At 42.2% G+C, this 24,704-nt stretch overlaps 2 protein-coding genes across 7 annotated transcripts; one reads left to right on the plus strand and one right to left on the minus strand.

The window, feature by feature from the left end:
- Window positions 1-4,331: 4,331 nt before the first annotated feature.
- Window positions 4,332-14,479, minus strand: LOC124257488 (3'-5' ssDNA/RNA exonuclease TatD-like). 3 transcript variants are annotated; one of them, XM_046691559.1, is made up of 8 exons: window positions 14,142-14,479; window positions 12,716-12,881; window positions 11,693-11,943; window positions 10,120-10,218; window positions 9,394-9,545; window positions 7,497-7,680; window positions 5,674-6,130; window positions 4,332-4,618 (listed from the first exon to the last, which is right to left on the minus strand). In XM_046691559.1, exons 1-8 carry the CDS (start codon window positions 14,212-14,214, stop codon window positions 4,351-4,353), a joined length of 1,650 nt encoding a protein of 549 aa, XP_046547515.1. In that variant the 5' UTR covers window positions 14,215-14,479; the 3' UTR covers window positions 4,332-4,350. The 3 variants fall into 3 exon arrangements, with proteins under 3 accessions (XP_046547515.1, XP_046547516.1, XP_046547517.1); XM_046691560.1 differs by lacking the exon at window positions 12,716-12,881 and having other exon boundaries at window positions 14,142-14,225; XM_046691561.1 differs by lacking the exon at window positions 4,332-4,618 and having other exon boundaries at window positions 5,965-6,130; window positions 7,490-7,680.
- Window positions 14,480-14,634: 155 nt separating this feature from the next.
- On the plus strand, window positions 14,635-23,195 carry LOC124257487. 4 transcript variants are annotated; one of them, XM_046691557.1, is made up of 8 exons: window positions 14,635-14,896; window positions 16,447-16,630; window positions 18,211-18,437; window positions 19,578-19,676; window positions 20,300-20,466; window positions 21,558-21,741; window positions 22,183-22,799; window positions 22,854-23,195. In XM_046691557.1, exons 1-8 carry the CDS (start codon window positions 14,827-14,829, stop codon window positions 23,040-23,042), a joined length of 1,737 nt encoding a protein of 578 aa, XP_046547513.1. In that variant the 5' UTR covers window positions 14,635-14,826; the 3' UTR covers window positions 23,043-23,195. The 4 variants fall into 4 exon arrangements, with proteins under 4 accessions (XP_046547513.1, XP_046547514.1, XP_046547512.1 ...); XM_046691558.1 differs by having other exon boundaries at window positions 22,183-22,752; window positions 22,807-23,195; XM_046691556.1 differs by having other exon boundaries at window positions 22,183-22,723; window positions 22,778-23,195.
- Window positions 23,196-24,704: the final 1,509 nt, after the last annotated feature.

Consider the following 24,704-nt stretch of genomic DNA (forward strand, 5'->3'; position numbering starts at 1 on the left):
TCTTTCACACTTGTAACAAATAGTTTGCTGAGTTTGACATGACACACAGATATCATGAACCTTGCCCAAAGTGGACTCGTCAAGGAAGAAAAAGACAACACTAAGGTGTAGCCGTCATATAATTTGTGCCAGTGAGTAAAATCATTACTCAACCATACACACTTTCAGGTTAACAAGAAATAGAGAATCTCACCCAAGTGTCTTCTGATATCAATTATATCAACACGAGTTGATAAAGTTACAAATATCCGAGGCTTGCCGAGGATATTTTAACTTTTATCAACGAGTGTTGATATATTTGATATCAGAAGACACGAGGGTGAGATTCTATTTATCATCCAAAATCACCCTTCATTAGTGTTCAATGAAAAATGTACATCACTGAACACAGTACTGCCATTAGGCTTGCAGTGAAGCATTGTCATAGCATTGTGACGTCATCAAGTTCATGACATCATTGCATTGTCAGGGCATTGTACAAAATATATTGTCAAAGCGATATCTCCTAGGAGATATCGTTTGATCTCACACAAGCAATATCTCTTTTGTAACACAGTTTTGGATGATAATCACGTCTACATTTTAATTTGTAGGATAAGTATGTATATAATTCATTGTTTAAGAACTATCCTGGCTGCCTCTTAAGTAATTTAAAAACAAGTAGCCTGTAAGAAGGTACAATCATTTGTTTAACGCCATTTTCGTCAATATTCCAGCTGTACGAAGGCTTTCTGTAACACTCGGGTAGAAGTACCAGACAATCCAGTGATTCGCACGTACGTGCAAGTAGCTTCGGCATGGGATCACGTGCATCTGACAATGACAGACCACCCGAACACTGGAACATTTCTCAGCTGCTGATGCTGGTGGTTTTGCTTTCTGAAATTGTACAAACTTAGAGGAATATGTAGCCGAAAATGCTTCATTGCATCAGGGAGACTACCTAACGTTGTAGATTATCCCTGATTTTATTAACGTAGAGTCGATGATAACCGCCGCCGTGGAGCTGGAAAATTGCAGCGTGTGGCGTTATCAACAAATAATTTCAACTAATGCATCGGTGCTATGTGTTTGTCAGATATCTCTGATGATGTGTCATTCCTTTAAATTAAGGAAGTTAACGAGAAAACGTATCTATTTTCAGTTCAGATATTTCTAAGTGATAGCATTAGTCAGGGTGCTGGTAGATGGAGTCATTTCTGCATTGGCATGGCCAAGTGCCGGCGTTCCTCACAGTTGGATGTGCACACCCTAGGGGACTGTTTAAGAATAGATAACTATTTCGTTCACGAGAAACAACTTTTCAAGCCCTGTCGGAATGTCACATTTAAGTGACAAGATCTTTTCAGACGGTTATGTACATATTTTATATGGCATGGTTATTTAGTTAATACCGAAACCAAGTGTAAGTGAATGAACGGTACATGCAGAGCCTAAGGAACCTGTATAACTACATTAAAGCATGTTTTTAAAACAGCCCTATTTCAAGACAACCATGTTAAATTCTGACCATCTAGGTGTTGAGCCTATGGGGAAAAAAACACAACAAATTTCATGATATTGATATTAAAATGCATTGGTACCATGGACGAGCACCTTGACTGCTCAAAATCAGACTGTGTTCTTACCATCTTTCATCATAAGCACGAGACCTGTCAAAGTGAGTGAGTGAGTTTAGTTTTACGCCGCACTCAGAAATATTCCAAATATATGGTGGTGGTTTGTAAATAATCGAGCCTGGACAATACAATCCAGTGATCAACAGCATGATCAACAGCATCGATCTACGCAATTTGGAAGGATGCCATGGCTATGATGTGTCAACCAAGTCAGCGAGTTTGGCCACCCGATCCAGTTAGTCGCCTCTTACGACAAGCATGGGTTACTGAAGATCATTTCTAACCCGGATCTTCATGGGTCGGTAAATCAGTGGCAGGGAATTGGCTATTTGATGGTTATTGAAAGATATTAGATCATCGACATACCTGATGCTTAAGCTAAACCGCTTGGTCAAATATCTTGTTCTTATTTTGCTAACCTAAGCAGAAATTCTAAATTTATATACATAGAGAAACAGATCCGCGTGGTAGGGAGCACAGGGGGGGGCCTATTTCTTGTCTAATGTTTTACCCCCAACTGGATGTTCACGGATCGAGACAGGTCAAAACATGGGATGACAAATTATGATTTTAAATCAAAACATACCTATGCAAAAGTATATCCTTTTCGGTTTCAAAGTAAATACCGTGCTTCATGTCGGCCGATGGGTACAAGGATATAGGCTAAACCTCTTTGTGAAAATTGTGGACTTTACTTCGTATTTATGGTTGTATGAAAATATACTGAGTCAAAAAAGAAACTTCACATTCTTTCTTCAGGGCACTATAAAAGAACAAGAGATGGTAAGATGGTTAAATTGTTATTATTTCATTGCTGAGATCTGTGTGATGTACTCGATACACTGACAGTGCCATAATCAGTTCTATTAGGCTACACCGCCGTTCCAAAACATGGGTATTCAGAATGTCAAGTCACAAGAATAAAAATGCGAAATTTCTAAGTTCAATATCGTGTATGGCCTCCTCGCTCATTCACCACTGCAAAACACCGTCTCCTCATCGACTGCCTGATGCATGTGAACACGTGGTTGGGGATTCTGCGCCATTGATCTTGTAAGGCAGCGCCAAGTTCCTGCAAATTCTGAGGTTGGTTCCTAAGACCACGGAGCCTTCTCCCAAGTGCATCCCAAACGTGCTCTATTGGATTAAGGTCAGGGGACCTCGATGGCCAGTCCATGACGTTGATTCCAGCGTTTTGAAGGAAATTTCGTGTCAACATCGCGGTATGCGGCCGAGCATTATCATGCTGGAACTGTAGACCTGGGCCATGAGCTGCCATGAAAGGAACGAGTTCAGGGGTGAGCACCTGGTCGCGGTAAGCAGCAGCTGTGAGGTTTCCACGGATGACCAGAAGTCGGCAACGGTTGTTCCCACAGAAAGCACCCCACACCATGCAACTTCCGACCCCGAATCTGTCGACTTCCTGTACACAACATTGGGCATACCGTTCACGACGTCGTCTCCAGACTCTATGCCTGCCGTCCGCGAATCTGAGGGTAAACCTGGATTCATCGCTAAAGACGACTCGATTCCAGTCTCTCTGGGTCCATCGGAGGTGACGTTGGGCCCACAGCAGACGTTGACGTTGATGAAACGGCGTCAATATTGGCCACGATATGGACGTCGAGAATGAAGATTGGCAGCCCGCAACCGATTTCGAATGGTCTGTGAGGACAGTCGACCTCTAAACATCTCAGCCCTGGTTCGTGTAGCCGGCAGAAATCTGTCACGTAGGTGACGTAGGACGATTTGACAGTCTTCTGCTCATGACGTCACACGTAGACGACCCGACCTTGGGCGATCAGAAGTGGTGCCAGTTTGTTGTAGACGACCTCGCAAGTCATACACAGTACGACGGCTGCATCCCATTGCTCTTGCGACGTCAATAACTGATCTTCCCGCTTGCAACATGCCAACGGCACGTTCACGTGCACATTTGACAATCGTGGCATTTCAAGTACCGTTAGAACTGTGGTTTCAAAGTGTTTTTTCAATTCTTGAGGCCAATGCAAACACGTGCATATGAAGAAAACTTCGATGCGAAGATCACGTGATCGACTGCACGTGCAAAACCTGATTTGGCACTAACGTCATTTGCACGACGAATGGATGGGTTTGAGTGGGTTTTGCTAACGTTTTTCTAGAGTCGAAAGATAGGGATCCCATTTCGGATACATAGATGTATCATCAGAGAAAAATTATTCATTATTTTTCAAATTACATTTTGTGATGTTTCATTTTTGACTCAGTATAGAACCTTAAAATATTACCGTTGTTTCCTTCAGGAATACTGGTCACAATATCTATTCCATCATATGTACTGAAATAAAGATTGATTGACGTTTTGTGTGTGTTGTTGGAAGCCTTTCAGTAGGACGGAGGTATGGAACTAATTGAGTCTGGACCAGACAATCCAGTGATTGACATGAGCAACAAACCACGCCCTTGGTGTCCCATGTAGTCGCCTCTCAACATCAGCACAGATGTCTGGGGGCCAGTTTTAACCCGGAATATCCACATGTGCAGGAAGGTACCAATGTGAATATAGAAGGCAGCCAAGTTTCCCATACAGTTACCAGACACAGCCAATCCCACAAGCAAATTGTTGTGATCTAGATTATCTTTGATATGAAAACACATGGTAACTATCTTGATAGAGGAGAACTTGAGAAATGTATATTGCTTCTATTTAGAACTTCATAATAATTGAAATACAGTTAATGGTTTTTATTCATTGGTACTTGGAAACAACAAGGTATAATAGTTCATAACATAAGCCAAGAATGTGCCCAGGTAGATTCAACGAAGTGACTCCATCTGTTCCAGTGAAGTGGGGATTGTCGCTCACCGTTCCAGCCACACAAGACCCTCCAGAACCACCATTCTGAGGGAATACCATAGTCTTCCCAGACAGCAGGATGCCAACACATTTCAGTTTCACACGAGATTGGTTGGTTGGTTTGTTGTTGAACACCTCACTCCAGCGATATGGCAGCAGTCTGTAAATAATCGAGTGTGGTCAACAGCATGAGCATCCCTCTATGCAAATGGGAACCGATGACATGTGTCAAGTCGGCAAGCCTGACCACCCGATCCCGTTAGTTGACTCTTACGACAAGCATGGGTTACTGAAGATCAGTGCTAACCCACATCTTCACAGGTCTACACACCGGAGGCTACTTCATAAATTATATCCCTGCGAGCATTTACACATTTTATTTACAAAACCAAACACACAAGGGCAATCAACTCTTATCATATAAACCATTCCTGAAAATTGTTCCTGAGGTATTTTCATTTGCATGAACCATCAATGGTTTAACTGTGACAACAATTTGTATGAATCAACAATGGTTTAACTGTGACAATGGTCTGTATGAATCAACAATGGTTTAACTGTGACAATGGTCTGTATGAATCATCAATGGTTTAACTGTGATAATGATCTGTATGAATCAACAATGGTTTAACTGTGACAATGGTCTGTATGAATCATCAATAGTTTAACTGTGACAACAATTTGTATGAATCAACAATGGTTTAACTGTGACAATGGTCTGTATGAATCAAAAATGGTTCAACTATAACAATAATTTGTATGTATCAACAATGGTTCAACTATGACAATGGTTTGTATGTACCAACTATAACTCAACTGTGATAATGATCTCTATATACCAACAATGGTTCAGCTGACAATGGTTTGTATGTATCAACAGTGATTCAACAGTCACAACTCTAATTGTAAGGGTGGCTCAGCCATCAAGGTCACTGGAATCTTCTGCACAATTCCATGATTGAGGGCTTGATCCTTTGTTAAAAGTCCCTACCCAGTAAGTTGAGTAAGTCTCTGACAATGCATACATATATCAGTTTTCCACACACATCACGCTGACAATGACTGATGAATCTGAGAGACTTTACACAGCAGGAATGAACTGTATAGGTATTTACTCATTCAATGACAGAATCCAGTTTCCAAACATACTGGAATGTTAACAAGATGGTGACCATGAGAATACCAAGGATGAATGTAAGTCCTGGGAATACATACTTCCTCCTCTTGTCTGGCTGGAGGTCAACAACCTCAGAGGTCACTTCCTGCACCTCACTACATGTTCCTTCAGAACTTTCTACCAACTTCCTGTCAGACTTTTCAGTAAATCTATAGAATGTATACGTATTTTGTCTGACCATGTCCGCGAGCTGTTGTGGAGTCCGCTGAACTCTACCCGATGCCAACTCCAAGATGCTGTGTAAACTAAGTGGCTCGTTCCGCTTACAACAGTACTTCATTGTCAACTTTGAGCTGTCCTCCGACAAGTTACAACCATCAACTTTGAACACTGCTTGATGGTGAGATCTTGATGAACCAGCGTAGTTGCCGATGAAGTCGGGGTACTTTCCAGGAGCCTCGCTGGCCAGGATTAGCCTCATTGTCTCTATGTCACGTGATACACTGCTCAGCCAATCTCTTGGACATCCCTTATATGGGCTAGTCCAGGCATGTCCTTGAAAGAAAAGACATTAGATCATCTGAATTAAATACTGAAGAAAAAGCAGGATTATATTTTCCTCTATGGACATAAAGTCACAAAGTGACAACTGTATGACAAGGGCTAAAACGGTAGAAGTAGGTTTGATTCCTTATTTTTGTTGTAACTTGAGTAGGTGAACAATTTCTTGAAGTGTACTATGTATCATGCAGAAACATGAAGTATACATCCTGTACAATCTTCACTTTGTTTCAATTATTCTTACATTCATACTCTATTCAATGCCATTTGCACTGGCGACTTGAACCCCCTTCCCTAACTTTATGTGTAGGCAATAGTTTGAAGCTAGTAAAGCCCTCTTCACAGCTAGAAGGTCATAACTATGTACACGTTTTCAAAAACCTATAAAGCTGTATTGACTAGGCTTTTGTATGTCTGTAGTAAACTTCCACTCACTCACTCAAAGAGAAAGAAACACACCTTGGGGCTACTGAGAATGGGACAATAAGATGTATTACCAGTGTATCAAATAAGGCCCGTCCAACCGCCCAAGACAGGCTAGATTTCTAACGGACGGTCTAAATTTACAGCTAGCCAGCCCAATGGTCTGGTACAAATTTTAGATGTTCCATACACCTGAGTAAATTCACCATATTTGGTCTGGTTAAATCCACTTGGGCAGGTAACATTTTGAACTTACCAGCCTTGATGTCTGGCTTATTTCATACACTGGTATTACCTGTCAAAGAGATGTGCTACCTGTCAAAAAGATCTGTTACCTGCCAAGGAGATGTGTTACCTGTCAAAGAGGTGTGTTACCTGTCAAAGAGATGTGTTACCTGCCAAAGAGATGTTACCTATCAATGAGATGTGTTACCTTTCAAAGAGATGTGTTACCTGCCAAGGAGATGTGTTACCTGTCAAAAAGAGGTGTTACCTGCCAAGTAGATGTGTTACCTGCTAAGTAGATGTGTTAACTGTCAAAGAGTGTGTTACCTGCCAAGGAGATGAGTTACCTTTCTAGGATCCAGAGATGTGCTACTTGTCAAAACGGTGTGTTACCTGTCAAAGAGGTGTGTTACCTGCCAAGGAGATGTGTTACATGTCAAAGAGGTGTGTTACCTGCAAAGAAGATGTGTTACCTGTCAAAGAGATGTGTTACCTTTCTAGGATCCAGAGATGTGTTACTTGTCAAAACGGTGTGTTACCTGTCAAAGAGATGTGTTATCTGCCAAGGGGACGTGTTACCTGCAAAGGAGATGTGTTACCTGTCAAACAGGTGTGTTACCTACTAAGGAGATGTGTTATCTTTCTAGGATCCAGAGATGTGTTACCTCTCAAAGAGATGTGTTACCTGCCAAGGAGATGTTCTACCTTTTACCTGTCAAGGAGATGTAGAATCCCATGTCATAGAATGCCTTCAAGTCTGTCGTTGTCAGCCTGTCTCCGCTAATACAAACTGGCGGTAGTTTGTCCTTGAATTCTGAGAGGATCCTCTGTGTTGTCTCCAGCTTACTCGTGTCACACAACACCAGGGGTATGTCCATGTCACATGCCTGTTTCACCTGTCAAAATGTCACACAACACTACATCACCTGTCACACAACACTACATCAACTGTCACACAGTGCATCACCTGTCACACAACACTACATCACCTGTCACACAGCTCTATATCACCTGTCACACAACACTACATCACCTGTCACACAACACTACATCACATGTCACACAGCTCTATATCACCTGTCACACAACACTAAATCACCTGTCATACAACATTATATCACCTGTCACACAACACTACATCACCTGTCACACAGCTCTATATCACCTCTCACACAACACTACATCACATGTCACACAGCACTATATCACCTCTCACAGAACACTACATCAACTGTCACACAACACTACATCACCTGTCACACAGCACTAAATCACCTCTCACAGAACACTACATCAACTGTCACACAACACTACATCACCTGTCACACAGCTCTATATCACCTCTCACACAACACTACATCACATGTCACACAGCACTATATCACCTCTCACAGAACACTACATCAACTGTCACACAACACTACATCACCTGTCACACAGCACTAAATCACCTCTCACAGAACACTACATCAACTGTCACACAACACTACATCATCTGTCACACAATACTACATCAACTGTCACACAACACTACATCAACTGTCACACAACACTACATCACCTGTCACACAACATTATATCACCTGTCACACAACACTACATCACCTGTCATACAACATTATATCACCTGTCACACAACACTACATCACCTGTCATACAACACTACATCACCTGTCACACAACACTACATCACATGTCACACAAGACTACATCACATGTCACACAGCTCTATATCACCTCTCACACAACACTACATCACCTGTCACACAACACTGCATCACCTATCGCAACACTACATCACCTGTCACACAACACTGCATCACCTATCACAACACTACACTGCATCACCTCACACAACACTGCATCACCTATTACAACACTACATCACCTGTCACACAACATTATATCACCTGTCACACAACACTGCATCACTTATCACAACACTACATCACCTGTCACACAACACTACATCACCTGTCATACACCACTACATCACCTGTCGCACAACACTACATCACATGTCACACAGTACTATATCACCTGTCACACAACACTACATCACCTGTCACACAACACTACATCACCTGTCACACAACACTACATCACCTATCACAACACTACATCACCTGTCACACAACACTACATCACCTGTCACAGAACACTACATCAACTGTCACACAACACTACATCACCTGTCACACAACACTACATCAGCTATCACAACACTACATCACCTGTCATACAACATTATATCACCTGTCACACAACACTACATCACCTGTCACACAGTACTACATCACCTGTCACACAACACTACATCACATGTCACATAGCTCTATATCACCTCTCACACAACACTACATCACCTGTCACACAACACTACATCACCTGTCATACAACATTATATCACCTGTCACACAACACTACATCACCTGTCACACAACACTGCATCACCTGACATACAACACTACATCACCTGTCACACAACACTACATCACCTGTCATACAATGCATCAACTGTCACACAACACTACATCACCTGTCACACAACACTACATCACCTGTCACACAGCACACACTATTCTCACCACATAACCTAACTGTCTCACCTGGGCTCTGAACATCTCCCTCTGAGTGTCTGTTTCAGCCTTTCCCAGCCCGATCTCACCCAGGGCCACACACTGGGGGTGGGATAGGAGGTCACACAGTTGCTGTAGAGTTCTCTCCCCTTTCCATGAACTTTCTTTGGTGGGGTGGATGCCTTGTAAGCATTTACAAACATATCATGAGAATTCCAATCACATGTGCAACCATCCCTCCAAATCAACCCCCATTTATCAAACTAATACAGGCTAAGATATATATAATTTGGTTTAAATTTTCTCATGTATACACAATCATCAAAGTAACTGCTCAACTGAAAAAAATAATAATTATGATAACTTTGATCAGTTTTCTAAAATGAAGGAAACACATATTCATCTTCCTTCAACACATCTGTAAATATCTAAAGTTCTCCACAAAACCTGGCATGCCTTTCATTTGAAATTTTCAATTTGTTTACACTCACAGCTTCTTCTGTCTGGCAATTTGAGAGATGTTTATTCAGCCCAACATGCAGTTTGAGTATATTGTAGAGCATGGTCAAACATTGAAAAATAATTTCCATAAACCAGCTGTTATCCTGAGAAAAGCCTAAGAAGTATCTACAGTTTTGTCATTTCAAATTGATCATTGATTCATGTTCTGATTGAATTGCAATATTGTCATCAGAATATTCCCGATTCCTGTTCAGGGCCTAAGGTGAATGTAGTGTGGCCCTTGACAACACCCACCAGCGGTGAAGTAGATGATCCCAGGGAAGCTGTCGGCCAGGGCCTTAGCCTTCATGGCCTGTCTCACCGTCAGTGTCTTCACCACAACCTTCTCTACACCTGGAACACAACGCCCATCTTGTCAAAACTTATTTGTTTGATCAGTATTCTAAAAGTCTATCAAAGCACTCTTATTAGAGTGTGGTTACTACTTATCCTACTTATTTACTGGCTTCATCACCAGTTCCATTTGTAGTTCCTGGTCCCCAACTGGTCTCTTCAATTATGTACCACTTGTTTCAATTACATGCTGCTTATGTTAATCTGCTGTTTTGTCATAACATACCATGTTATCTGATCTTTGCCCCAAAATACTATGTAATATTCTTCTCAACATTTGCTTGTAGTTACGTATAGCTTGATAACGGCCTAAGAATCTATATCAAAATGTCGCTATATGCCATAAAAAAGAAGTTGTCATCAATAAAGTTGTATGCTTCATTTTGAACAGATACCTTTCTTTGATGGAGTAGACAAATAATACAGCTACAATCAATCACAAATGTTTATTGGTTGTTTGATGGTTTGTCAATGAAGTCAGCCAGCCTGACCACCCGATCCTGTTAGTCACATCTTACGACAAGCATGGGTTACTGCATGAAGACCAATTCTAACCTGGATCTTCACGGGTCAAAACTTTACTGTATTAAGAATAAGCAAACTGTTTTCAGGGAGAGTGTCATAGGAATAAACATTGTGCTCAGAGAGATTGTCATAGGAATAAACATTGTGCTCAGGGAGATTGTCATAGGAATAAACATTGTGTTCAGGGAGATTGTCATAGGAATAAACATTGTGTTCAGGGAGATTGTCATAGGAATAAACATTGTGCTCAGAGAGATTGTCATAGGAGATTGTCATAGGAATAAACATTGTGCTCAGAGAGATTGTCATAGGAATAAACATTGTGTTCAGGGAGATAGTCACAGGAATAAACATTGTGCTCAGAGAGGTTTTCTTAGGAATAAACATTGTGTTCAGGGAGACTGTCATAGGAATCAACATTGTGCTCAGGGAGATTGTTATAGGAATAAACATTGTGTTCAGGGAGATTGTTATAGGAATAAACATTGTGTTCAGGGAGACTGTCATAGGAACAAACATTGTGTTCAGGGAGATTGTCATAGGAATAAACATTGTGTTCAGGGAGACTGTTATAGGAATGAACATTCTGTTAAGGGAGATTGTTATAGGAATGAACATTGTGTTCAGGGAGATTGTCATTGGAATAAACATTGTGTTCAGGGAGACTATTATAGGAATGAACATTCTGTTAAGGTAGATTGTTATAGAAATGAACATTGTGTTCAGGGAGATTGTCATAGGAATAAACATTGTGTTCAGGGAGACTGTCAAAAGAATGAGAATTGTGCTCAGGGAGACTCTATTAGAAATATACATAGTATTTAGTGAGCCATACATAAAATAGGTTTTGTCCATTTTGAACTCTGGGAAAGTCAGCACAATAACTAGATAAATCAAAAGTATCAACATATTTCTGTTATGGAATCCATGATATTTTTATCATACATACCAGATAGGAAAGCTCGTTTGATGACTTCGTTGACATCCTTCTCTGCAGTGAAACCAGGATCAACAAGATAAGCTCCTGCATCTATCATGTGATACATAAACTCTGTTCTCTCTTTTGACATTGAAACCACAGACTCAACACATTCGGAAAGACAAAACACTGTCCCTTCCTCATTCTTTCTCCATTTTGATGTGACAAGTTTCTGCATATTCTCTGGTTGTTTGACTGAAAGCTCCTTTCCTTTGAGTAACCTGAAGAAAATAGATACCGTACAACAGGTTGAATTCATGTGAGTAAATGGGCGAAAGTTTGTGTGCGTTATCTTAAATGACCATGTCTTAAAACCCCATTCCTGTCCTTTTATCTTGTTTCTGGGTACTGTTCTGAAGGGAGAAAAAAATGAAGGAAAATACTTTCCAGAATTGGCTTTCATTCCTCAAAAAATTATCTAAATATCTTGCCCGTGCAGGTAAACAGTTTCTCTTGTGCTTGTCCAATTCAACAGTTATTCACATTATTCGTTAGGGCTAGCAATCAATATAGATTAAAGAGATCGATAATCGTTAACAAAATATCAATCGATTATTGATAAATATCGGAGGCATAACTTTGAGCAAAAATGCCCAAACTGTCTGAACGAAATGAATATATTTCACATCACGTAAGTTGTGGCATGTTTTTGCTTTGGTTATTAACAAGGCAGCATCCGAAATATAATTCAGAAGCAGACCATGAATAAAGTCCTGAATTTGTATATTGTGAGAGAAAACTAAAACTTTTAAAACTTAAAAATTAATGTACGATATTATCGATAGCACAATTTTCATATTGATAATCATTAACAACTTTTAAGACGACATTTCCGATTATCAATTATATTCATCCTCCCTATTATTTGTGGCATATAATAAAAAGGAAAATATGTTTTTCAGACTTTTCCTCCCACCTGACATTATCTTAATGTCAGTACACTTTGTGAATTCATTTTTTTTTAAAGTTGGAGTTGCTTCAAGATCCCCTTACCTGCCATCCATCCGTAACACCTCTTTTGTGAGGGTCTTGGGCACCACCACCTCTGCACATTCCTTGGACTTGCCACGCTTGTCCACATGTATATACACCTGGATGCTGGGATCTAGGCACATGTACTCCTTGAGGTAAAGGGGGCTCACAGACTTGTCAACATTCACTGAAGTCAGTAGAAATAGTCCAATACAGTCATTGTACAAGTGGAACGGTGGGGTAGCCTAGTGGTTAAATCATTCATTCATCACGCTGAAGACCTGGGTTCGATTCCCCACATGGGTACAATGTGTGAAGCCCATTTCTGGTGTCCCCCGCCGTGATATCGCTGGAATATTGCTAACAGCGATGCAAAACTAAACTCACTTACTCACTCATTGTACAAGTATTAATCTCTAATGTCAAATTACATTATAATTACATTGATTCTGTTTAATTTTTAGTCTGTAATTGGATTCGAAACATGGGCCTTGTAATCTGACAAGGGGCGGTGTCCACCTGACTGATGAGGTCAACCCAGTCAACAGGCTGAGACCATAACGATGTCATGTGGTATAACTAACTCTATGACCTAGTTTTAGACACTACCCTTTATACATAGAACATGTGAGAGGTAGGTGAGTGGGTGGTTAAGTCAGTGGGTGAGTGGGTGGTACCTGATAAATACCTGGATTACAAAGGAGAACAATCTTTCTAATCTTATTGTATAGTTTTATATCGTAAATGTAAAATTTTACATGAATGACTTCCTTGTAATGTATGTTATATTTGGGATTACACTTTCTTAATAAAGTACAGATTATAGTACTTTTGGGGTTGAGTCCTTTTCAGGATTCGAATCCACATCCTCAGAGTCAGGCACCTAATCGCCAGCACACAAAGTCAGACGCCTAGACCGCTCAGCCACCGCGGCTTCCACAAAAATGGAAGTCGGACAACTGGTAGTCTGCACTGCGGACTTCGTGTACCCCTCTGATAAGTGTTATTTGGCACGGCTCCCAAGGGATTCGAACCCACACCCTCAGAGTCAGGCACCTCAGCCAGACTCTCAGGGTGTGGGTTCGAATCCTGGATGGGACTCAACCAAAAAAGTACTAGAATCTGTACTTTACTAAGAAAGTGTAATCCCAAATATAACATACGTTACATTTGACCACTTTCTAAAATGGCATTGTGTATTTCAATGACTTCCTTGCCATAACAGATGCATGGGTGAATTATGTAGTCATCTCAGAAGAATGTATACAGATAGACAGGTAGCCGAGAACTAGCCGGTCCTATACAGTCAAGATATGACCCTGTATACATGACCCGGCATGTCTTGACTGTACTCTGAGTATAGGACGGTGTCGTGGCTCTCGGCTAATAGTCATGTTGACTAAATCTGTAAGATTACCAAAGACATTGCATAATTTCGATAACTTACTGATATAAAACTTCTGTTGAGTGCTGAAAATATCCTCTGTTGAGGATCTCGACCCATTACTTGTGTCCGTCATGACGAGGTGAAACAGTCAGTCTCGTTTTAACCTTATCTGTCAGTTGTGAAACATCAACATGATAAACCACACTTCCTCATTCTGTCTCCAGCCGACCCGACAGTTTTAAAACTGTGATAATACGCATACAAAATCCAGATAAACAAATCCTTTAGTTACAGATAATTCATCTCTTCAAAATTGACAATTTTGTACAGGTTTCATAACATGTCACATCATTAAACAATCCAAGGTGGAGACACGTGTTCAGATTGGGAGTATTTGTTGTGAGAGAAGACAAGGGTAGATAACTCTAATTAACCCCCACACATACGACGCTTCTTTGATCCCTCCGTATTAACTGTTTGGGGCTTTTAATAGTCAATTTCATTTCGTCTAAATTGATTGACATTGTTATGAATGTGAAATTCATACTCTTTGATCATTTACATATTGACATATCATGATGACAAGAATTCGGTTCAGGAGCGATGACCACGCCCCCTCGTGTGGACCCGGAAGCAATCGACGTATTGCACCATGTATTCGAAACCCGAATACATATGTAGTCGTCGGAGTTGGAGACCCACGATAGCATGTAAGGATTGAAGACGGTAACAGTTGTTTCAGGAAATGATGGATAACGAAGAAGTTCCACCCTTATCACCTGTAAAGCAAGTCGTGCGTAAAACTCTACTAATTGGTAAGTTAGTCACTATAGCAACTAGGGGAAGTAGAAGTAATTCACAGGTAATAATATTGAAATTATTGCATGCTTAAATAGTTTTAAATGTCCAAGAGTTGATGCTGATGTTTTGGAAATTCCTGATTATTATATCCTGTAATATTTGTACAACGTGTCAAGACATGTTGTTGTTAGCACGAATATTGTTCGTTAACCTTTATGGAACACCTTCACGCGCATGATCAATGCTGTTTACCGATTTTAAGAACATTAAGGAAATAATAAAGAATTTAGTTTAGTCTGCCCTAAAGACATCCTCGCGACATAGTCAATGAGTGAGATTTTGTGCTTCTAGGAGCAAAATACCTGCCCTGTCCGAATGGGACGCCAGTGAGGGGCTGCCCATTTTTTACACACTTCCTGGTGGAATTCTAAATTAACATGACCCATTGTAATTCTAGTTAACAGCTAGTTAAATGTTACCTCACTATAAATAGCTAGGATTATTAAAGCCTACCTCATACAGTTATTATTGAATTTGGCTTATGTTTACACTGGAGAAGTTTGTTGCCCTAATTCAATATTATCATGTTACTACCATATTGGCATTAGCATCACATATTGGTATTATTAAATCTTGCTTACTTGAGACAGTAAGTTTTACCTGGAACTCAAAGAACATACCAGAGAGGGGCACACTGATTCTTGGAAACTTTAATCACCTGATATTTCACAGTGAAGTCAAGGTTAGAATTGCTCCCTACTACCTATGCTATTCAGACAGCTGCCAACTGATGACTTGGTTGTGAGTGTGTCATCATGACCTGACAGGAATCGTTGCTCATCCTGTCAACCACTGGTTTATCCGGTTCATGGCTTGTGGCTGACATCATGCTGGAATATTGGTGATTGTGTGGTGAATTAGAAGATGAATAAACCTCTAATGTACTTCACATTAACACAAGTCATATGGACTTATATTTCATGTTGAGACCCATGAAGATCATTAGATCATTAGATTGGTATTCAACAACCTATGCTTGCTGAAAGAGGCGATTAACTGGATAGGATGGTCACTGGCTCGGTTGACACATGTCATTGTATCCTATTTGCATAGAGCGAAGCTCATGATAATAATTTGCGGCGCTTTTAATCAGATCTGATTCTTATTACCCGGAAAACCCAAGCTGCCTGTTAGGCTAGAAGGTTATAGTCACATGACTTTATCCAACCGGGTACCCATTTTCTGCTGGGTGAACAGAGGCAATTTGAACAAACTCACTTGCCTAAGGTGAGACCACATGTATCACATGTGCTTCATTGTGGGGCAGGACTAAAGTCCTAGAAACTCTCAGGAGTCAAGGTGCCAAACACGGTCATTATCCAAGGATTGTCTGAGCTCGACGTTGCTTAACTTCAACTGATTCGTGACCTGAGCTCTGTGCCCACAATCTGTGATGATAATTACAGGATTGTCAGGTCCAGACTTGATAATTTACAGACTGCTGCCATATAGCTGGAATATTGCTGTATGACAACAATCAAACCAAACCAACCTTTTTTTGTAGAGAACATCGGTGTGGCAACAACAGTTGATGATCTGACTCGGTGTTTCGCCCCGGCCCTACAGAAGTGTGGTAAGGACCGCCCCCCAATACAGCTGGCTGTTGACAGGAAGGGGAGGTCCCTGGGGTATGCTACTGTCACTGTGCCCCTCAGCACGGTCGAGCTTTTCCTGGACTTCAATGACAGGTGAGTGACGACATTGGTGACATTGTTTCATGACTGAGTGAACAGGTCAGTAAGGGATTGAGTGGATAGGTCAGCAGGTGAGTGAGTCAGTGGGTGTGGCATGAGGGCATGATGGGTGTTATGAGGGGTAGGGCAGTGGGTGGTTGATTCAGATAGGTCAGTGGGTGAGCAGGGGTTGATGGGTGTTATCAGGGGGTAATCACAGTGGATGGTTGATTCAGTAGGTCAGTGGGTGAGTGAGGGGTCTGATGGGTGTTATGAGGGGGTAGGGCAGTGGGTGGTTGATTCAGTAGGTCAGTGGGTGAGTGAAAGGTTGATGGGTGTTATGAGGGGGTAGGGCAGTGGATGGTTGATTCAGTAGGTCAGTGGGTGTATGAGGGGGTTGATGGGTGTTATGAGGGGGTGGGTTAGTGTGTGGTTAATTCAGTAGGTCAGTGGGTGAGTGAGGGGGTTGATGGGTGTTGATGAGGGTAGGTCAGTGGATGGTTGAGTCAGTGGGTCAGTGTGTGGTTAGTCCAGTAGGTCAGTGGGTGAGTGAGGGGTTGATGGGTGGTGAGATGAGGGCAGTGGAGTAGTTGAGTTAGGAGGTCAGTGGGTGAGTGAGGGGGTTGAAGGGTGAGTGAGAGGAGGTAAGTGAGTGGGTGGTTAAGTCAGTGGGTGAGTGAGAGGTAGGTAGTGGATGGGTGGGTGGTGAGATGTTGGTGAATGAGTGGTAGGGCAGTGAGTAGTTGAGTCAGGTCAGTGGGTGAGTGAGAGGGTTGATAGGTGTTATGAGAGGGTAGGTCAGTGGATGGTTGAGTCAGTAGGTGAGTGGGTGAGTGAGAGAGGGTTGATGGGTGTTATGAGGGGGTAGGTCAGTGGGTGAGTGAGGGGGTAGGTGAGTGGGGGTTAAGTCAGTGGGTGAGTGAGGGGTAGGGCAGTGGGTGCATGGGTAGGTCAGTGGTAAGTGAGAGGTTGGTGAATGAGTGGTAGTCAGCAGTGAGTAGTGAGTCAGTAGGTCAGTGGGTGAGTGAGGGGTTGTAGGGTTAGTGAGAATGCATGGAAAGGGTTGATGAGAGTCTGAATGAGTAAGTCAGCAAGTGATTAAGGGCTGGAATCATGAATGGCTTGCTTGCAGCCTGCGTTGCCTCTGCCGTTTCATACAATAAACAATCCAAGTTATGAAATACACAATGCCATTTAGAAAATGTTCAAATGTAACATGTCAAATTTGTGAATAAACTTTTTCAGTAAAGTACAGATTCTAGTATTTTGTTGGGATGGGTCTCATCCGGAATTCGAATCCACAACCTCAGAGTCAGACACCTAATAGCCAGCACACAATTCAGATGTCTAAGCCAGTCCGCCACAAAAGTCAGACAACTGGTAGTCTATCCAACTAAATAGTGATATTGTTACTAAGCCCCAGTCTGATTGAAAGAAAATGCTACCATCACATTTGAGGTGCCTGTGTTGCCAAACTTGTTTCAAGTAAAAAGCAACATTTCATCATTTACCAAGACTTCTATTAACATTCGCAGCAATATTACATAGGGGAGAGGGTAGCAAGTGTTATAAAACTACAGATCCCTATGTTCTAGGTACATCAACAATGACAAGATCAGAGTGACACTGGGAGACAAGCGTGTTGGCACTTGGCAGTCCGTAGGGAATGGGGTGTTCATGTCCTCAAAAGCCAGGAGGTCGACTGTGGACACCGTCACCTGCAACACCATGCTCAATCATGGCCTCATCGATGGTGGAATGTATCTCACACACAAGAAGGTCAAGGTGCCCGATCATGTCGTAGCAGCGGCTCTCACAGATGGTACGCTGAGACTAGTGTCATCATTCATATCTGGAACGTCTTGAAGACTCCTGTTGGCATGTATTGTTTAAAAATTAAACAACTGACAATCGGTTTTACAAGTCATGGTTCCAGGAAATATGTTTGTGTTCCAGGATATATATACTGAGGGAAACAAATACAGGAACACTACTTCATGGCAGTGTTTCGTTATTTATTCTCAAATGTCCTCCCTCAGCGCTATTCAAATCTGGTTATGAAAACTGGAAAATATTAAAGGAACTCTTAAATTTTCCTGGGTTCCTTTATTTGTTTCTCTCAGTATATATACTGTACTGTTCACTATGGTCAGTATCCACCTGAAGAAGGGGCAAGAACTAGTTGTTGTTATCCATAAGATTTGTCTTGTATTCACTACACCAACTTCTAAATGCCTTTAGAGTGGTGGGGTAGCCTAGTGGTTAAAGTGTTTGCTTGTCATGCCGAAGACCCGGGTTCAATTCCCCACATGGATACAATGTGTGAAACCCATTTCTTGTGTTCCCCCGCTGTGATATTGCTGCAATATTGCTAAAAGCGGGGTAAAACTTTACTCACCCCACTCTAAATGCCTGTGAATAATTTCCATGATGTTGGTGAGGAAAGTATGAGTTCTACTGCCTTGTAGACAGGGTCATGAAGGTATTTCCTTAGACATGCATTTAACTTACAATCGTGGGTTTGAATCCTTTTCAGGTCTGTCTGCTCGGACATGGCCTTTACTACCTCAGGCTATCCTCACACTTTAAGAATAAATGTCACAATATTTAATAAATAAATTGCTGTTGAAAGCTACATTTAGGCAAATTCACAGAAGCTCTATCTCGGTGATTCTAGGCAAAGCCATTTTGTTTTAGTTGTTTGTTTAAACGATACACTCAATATTGTGCCAGCTACATGATTTGTAATCATTCAAGTTTGGACCTGACATCCGGTGATCATGAGCATTTATCTACACAGTTGGGATATAATGATATACATCAACCACTCAGTAAGCTTGATCACCTGATCCTGTTAGTCACCTCTTACTGCAAGCACCAGGGTTGCTGAATATCAGTTCTAACCCAGACCCTCATCAGTCTTGTAGGTAGTATGTTCATACACTGGCCATATTCTTGACAGGTACAGAGAAGCTGGTGTCCTTAGGAAAGTCTGTCTTTCACAGCCAGGAGGCCCTAAAGCTCACCCGACTATTTTCTGGGACAGTCTATTGTACAACAGGTAGGTCATGTCAGTCAGGGAACAGTCTACTGTACAAGAGGCGAAGTCTTACCCAGGAACAGTCTGATATTACAAAAGACAGCCTGGCATTACTTGCTGTGGTCCTCACAATACTGCTGACAAATCAAATGTCATATGATGATTGAACCTGTACAGCGTTACCAAAATATTGGAGGATTCTTGTACATCATGCCTGTAGAATATTGTATCATTGAACTGCTTCCGTGGTGAGACCGTCGGCCGGAATTGTCCCGTTAAAATATGGTATGCTTCATGTACTTGTTGGTCCCTGCCTGGCGTTCGGGATTAATGGGTACAACAAGGACTGGTCGGCTCGGAGTCAGTATAATGTGTCTGATTGGGGTATTCATGCTTAACTGCGGCATGGTATCTCAGTGGGCTAGCACTATAAAACCAGCTTAAGTCTGGTCTAGTAGAAACAGCCACACATACACACGCATACATGTCATATGAATGAAATATTCGTAAGTGCGGCGTTTATACCTCATGTCACCTCACCTATTGTATCATTGAGTAGCTTCAATGTAAAATAATGCTAGGTATTGAAATATATACAGTGGTCAGAGAACGGAGTTATCCACATGCCTTCCCTGGTGTTGTAGGTGTCAGCCCACAGAATGCTGTGTTCTGGACAGATGAAACCTCACACCAACTAGAGGAGGTTGCCAAGAGCCCAGGCTGTGTCGCCATTGGCCCGTGTGGGTATGACCTGAGTACGGACAAGATGGTCGACACAGCTGTTCAACAGCTGCAGGCGTTTGAAGCACAGGTAACAACCGGGAGGTTTGGTCAGGTTGACGTTGCTTGAAGATCACGTGGTGGCAATTGTGTGACGTATCTATGTGAAACTGTCACACCGTGATAGCGTTGGTTGTTGCTTACACTGTCTAGCACTGTTTTTCCTCACTGTCTCAGAATAGATCACTGTGTCATGGTAGAAAAAATACTGGCTGCACTTTTTCAATTTCACATTCCTACTTACTTCTTGACAGATGTTCAGTGAATGTCTGCAAGAACTCTTTGTTCTTTGTAAAATGCAAACTATATTTCAGTATTACTAGCTATATACCGGTAGTTAATGTTTTAACTGATGGGCTGTCTGGCTGTGTGGCAAGAGTTGCTTCCCTTGTTTCAAGTTGGAAATGCCACTAACCTTGTGAAAGGTGGCCCCACTATTGCACTGACAGCATGAGGTGAACTCCCCTGATCTTGTATCTCCAGCCACATTGACCTTCACAGTGGGTGTACTGGCTTGTTGTGGGCCACTCATGTTGCTTTGCATCTGTTACAATGTTACCTGTTGACAGCAGCTGTTTCACCCACAAATACACCAGATTGATCATCAGATAGTATAAATGCCTCCTATTTATATATCTTGGTTGATCAGGAGCCATTTTTAAAGTGTTTAATTATGAAATAAGTGCAAATTAACCGGATAATCATGCATTATTCGGACAAACATATGTGTGAAGCTTATTTCCTTATTATTTGTAAGTTTTCAGACCTTATATGTTGCTCTCGTCATGTCTACTTGTCAAATTAAACACTAGACATAGTTCTTGAAATACAAAATGAAAGATGACAACAATGCTGGCATCCCTCGCTATAACCCGGGTCTTGAGGTCCATGAATGAACCTCCCCGTTATGAGACACCTGCGTATTAAACACGGAATAAAGACCAAGTAATATGATATTTTCCACGAGGACTGCAAAACTGCTATTTAGTACGTAAGTAGGACTTAAAGTGACAGAACGTTCCTATGTTTAGCATCAATGGACTCTGTGCGTGCGTGTGTATGTGGGTGTGTGCGTGTGTGCAAGTGTGTACCAAGTGTTATACTGACTTTATCTGTCCCCAGATTCAGCTGGCTATCCGTCTTAACATGCCCCTCGTTGTGTGTGAGACCATGGCCAAATCGGAGGTGATGTCGCTCCTCACATCATACAAGGACAAGCTGCCACGGGTTGCAATCCTCACGAAACCAGCCAGCTTAGATGTGATCACAGACTATTTGGATCATGGGTTTTACTTCTTTGTACATGGTTAGTTCTTGATTTGTCTGTCTACTGAACATCTGAATGGCTCATCAGAGTTTAAAATTCTCCATAAAATCTACAAGTCTAGATTCAGTGAAATAGAAACAAACAGGACACCACCGAGGCCATGGCATGTGGACTCGTGGGAGACTCTGTTACATTAATGCTAATTGTTCTTTGAATATGTGTAAACGTTGGTCTTAATGGTGGTGAGAAATTAAGACCTCAATTCAATTGTCCACAGGAAACAGTTATAATCAGTTACCAATGTGTAAGCTATAAAGCCTCTGTGGCAGACAGATTAGTGATGTCATTTGATTGTGATGTCATAGTTAAAGTGATATCTCATAGGAGATTGTGCCATCTCAGCCATCTGATGTCGGTGGTTGATAAGTTGATAAACATTACACATAGAATACACATTGTATGAAGTTTGCAATCTTGTAGGTCACTTGTGGCTGCCCGGGTCAAGCAGCCCTGTCTGGATTTGGCTCAAGAACTGTACCCCAGAACAGCTGACTAGAGTGGTGGTGTCCAGCCAGATGCCAACGTCAGGATGCCCGACCAGGATGTCCGTCCTGTGTGACATCATCATTCAAGCACTGGAGAAAGATGAGGGTGATGTGAGGGGAATCCTCAGGGACAACACTGTCAGGTTTTATGGTCTATCTGACAGGGAGACTGATGGTGTTACTGAGGATGGAGGTAGCAATGTTGTTGCTGCTGAAGTTGGATCACATGGAGAGGAAGAGGGTGGTATAAGTATTGACAGTAGCCTTGTTCATCCAACTGTGAGCTGTGAAGTAGCAGAGAGTGACAGTGTCCAAGTGTCAGCTGATGTCAAGGTTGTACCTGCTGATGATGAGTGTGAATGTCTAGGTGATGTTCACTCCACTTCATCACTTGTTGGGGAGGAAGATCGAAGTGTAGAGGACAGATATTCTGACCATGAAACAGGACATCTTGTGTCTGATGAAGCAGACGTCAGTTCTTCAAAAGTCAGAACAAAGGCACAACATGATGAGGGACAAGCAGACGTCAGTTCTTCAAAAGTCGGAACAAAGGCTCAACATGATGAGGGACAAGCAGACGTCAGTTCTTCAAAAGTCAGAACAAAGGCACAACATGATGAGGGACAAACAGATGTCAGTTGTTCCAGTGTTGGATCAAACATTAGTGTGCCAGAAGTCTGTAGCCAGAAAGATAGAGATGGAACTGTGAATGTTGAAACTAATTGGACCTACAGGATTCTGTTGTGGTTGGCTTTCATCAGTGGACTAACAGCAATGTATTTCTATGGCAACTGAGCATGGCTTGTCTTATTCCAATGCTGGTTCCAGCAAGGGTAGGGGGTTCTGTGGCTGGTTCTTGGTGTCAGGTTGACACAAAACTGTACAATAAACCTATGTATTTGTTGTGTTTATAAACTTGATAAAATTTAATAAATCTAAATTCATATATATTTATGTTTGAGTGGCATCTAGGGAATAGTGATTGTGGTTATGCATTTCCTGCGGGTAAATTCAACCTATAGTAAAGGACATGGGACCTATTGGGACAAACATGAGTGAGGAAGGAAGGATGGGTTGGTGGATGTGTTGTTGGTTGGGTGAGTGAGGTAGAGGAAGGAAGGGGGGTTAGTGGATGGGTTGTTGGTTGGGTGAGTGAGGTAGAGGAAGGAAGGGGGGGTTAGTGGATGGGTTGTTGGTTGGGTGAGTGAGAGGTAGAGGAAGGAGGGGGGTTAGTGGATGGGTTGTTGGTTGGGTGAGTGAGGTAGAGGAAGGAGGGGGTTAGTGGAAGGGGGTTGTTGGATGGGTGAGGTAGAGGTTGGAAGGGGAGTGAGTGGATGGGTTGTTGGTTGGGTGAGGAGTTAGAGTGAAGGAGGGGGTTGGTGGAATGGGTTGTTGGTTGGGTGAGTGAGGTAGAGGAAGGAGGGGGGGTTGGTGAATGGGTTGTTGGTTGGGTGAGTGAGGTAGAGAAAGGAAGGGGGATTGGTAGATGGGTTGTTGGTTGGGTGAGTGAGTGAGAGGGATGTGTGGTGGCTTGGTGGATGGGTTGTTGGTTGGGCGAGTGAGTGAGAGGGATGTATGGTGGGTTGGTGGATGGGTTGTTGGTTGGGTGAGTGAGGTAGAGGCAGGAAGGGTTGGTTGGTGGATGGGTTGATGGTTGGGTGAGTGAGGTAGAGGAAGGAAGGGGGTTGGTGGATGGGTTGTTGGTTGGGTGAGTGAGGTGAGGTGAGGTGAAATTGGGTTTTATGTCGTGCTTGAGAATATTTTGCTCATATGTGTGTATGTGTATGTGCGGCTGCTTGTACTAGCCCAGACTTAAGCTGGTTTTATAGTGCTAGCCCACTGAGATACCATGCCACAGTGAAGCATGAATACCCCACTCAGACACATTATACTGACTCCGAGCCGACCAGTCCTTGTTGTACCCATTATTCCCGAGCGCCAGGCAGGGACCAACAAGTACCATATTTTAACGTCTTTTGGTATGAAGCGTTCGTGAATCGAACCCGCGACCTTCCGCTCTCCCGGCGGACGCTCTAACCACTACACCATGGAGGCGGTCTGGGTGAGTGAGGTAGAGAAAGGAAGGGTGGGTTGGGTTGTTGGTTGGGTGAGTGAGAAGGATATGTGGTGTGTTGGTGGATGGACATCTGGGCTGGTAACTTCAAACACTTAACAGCCCGGAAGAGATTTAACCAGTCCTTGTTAAATACTAAATAGACAGTGCCAATGGACACATTATCTGAATATGTTTTTTCACCTGTCCATCGGGTTGGCTAGCTGTAATATTAGACCCTCCGGCAAAAATCTAGCCCGTCTTGCGCTGTCGGACGGGCCTTATTTCATACACTGAGTATTCCCTGAAATTATTGAGAAAGTTGTTTCAGCAAATATCTAATACATGTATATAACTATAGAAGTTTTACTTAAATAAATATGTTGAGATATATGATTCTCTTA

The sequence above is a fragment of the Haliotis rubra genome, unplaced genomic scaffold (genome assembly GCF_003918875.1).
Source record: "Haliotis rubra isolate DU_JTF1 unplaced genomic scaffold, ASM391887v1 Scf662, whole genome shotgun sequence".
Lineage (NCBI taxonomy): Eukaryota > Metazoa > Mollusca > Gastropoda > Lepetellida > Haliotidae > Haliotis > Haliotis rubra.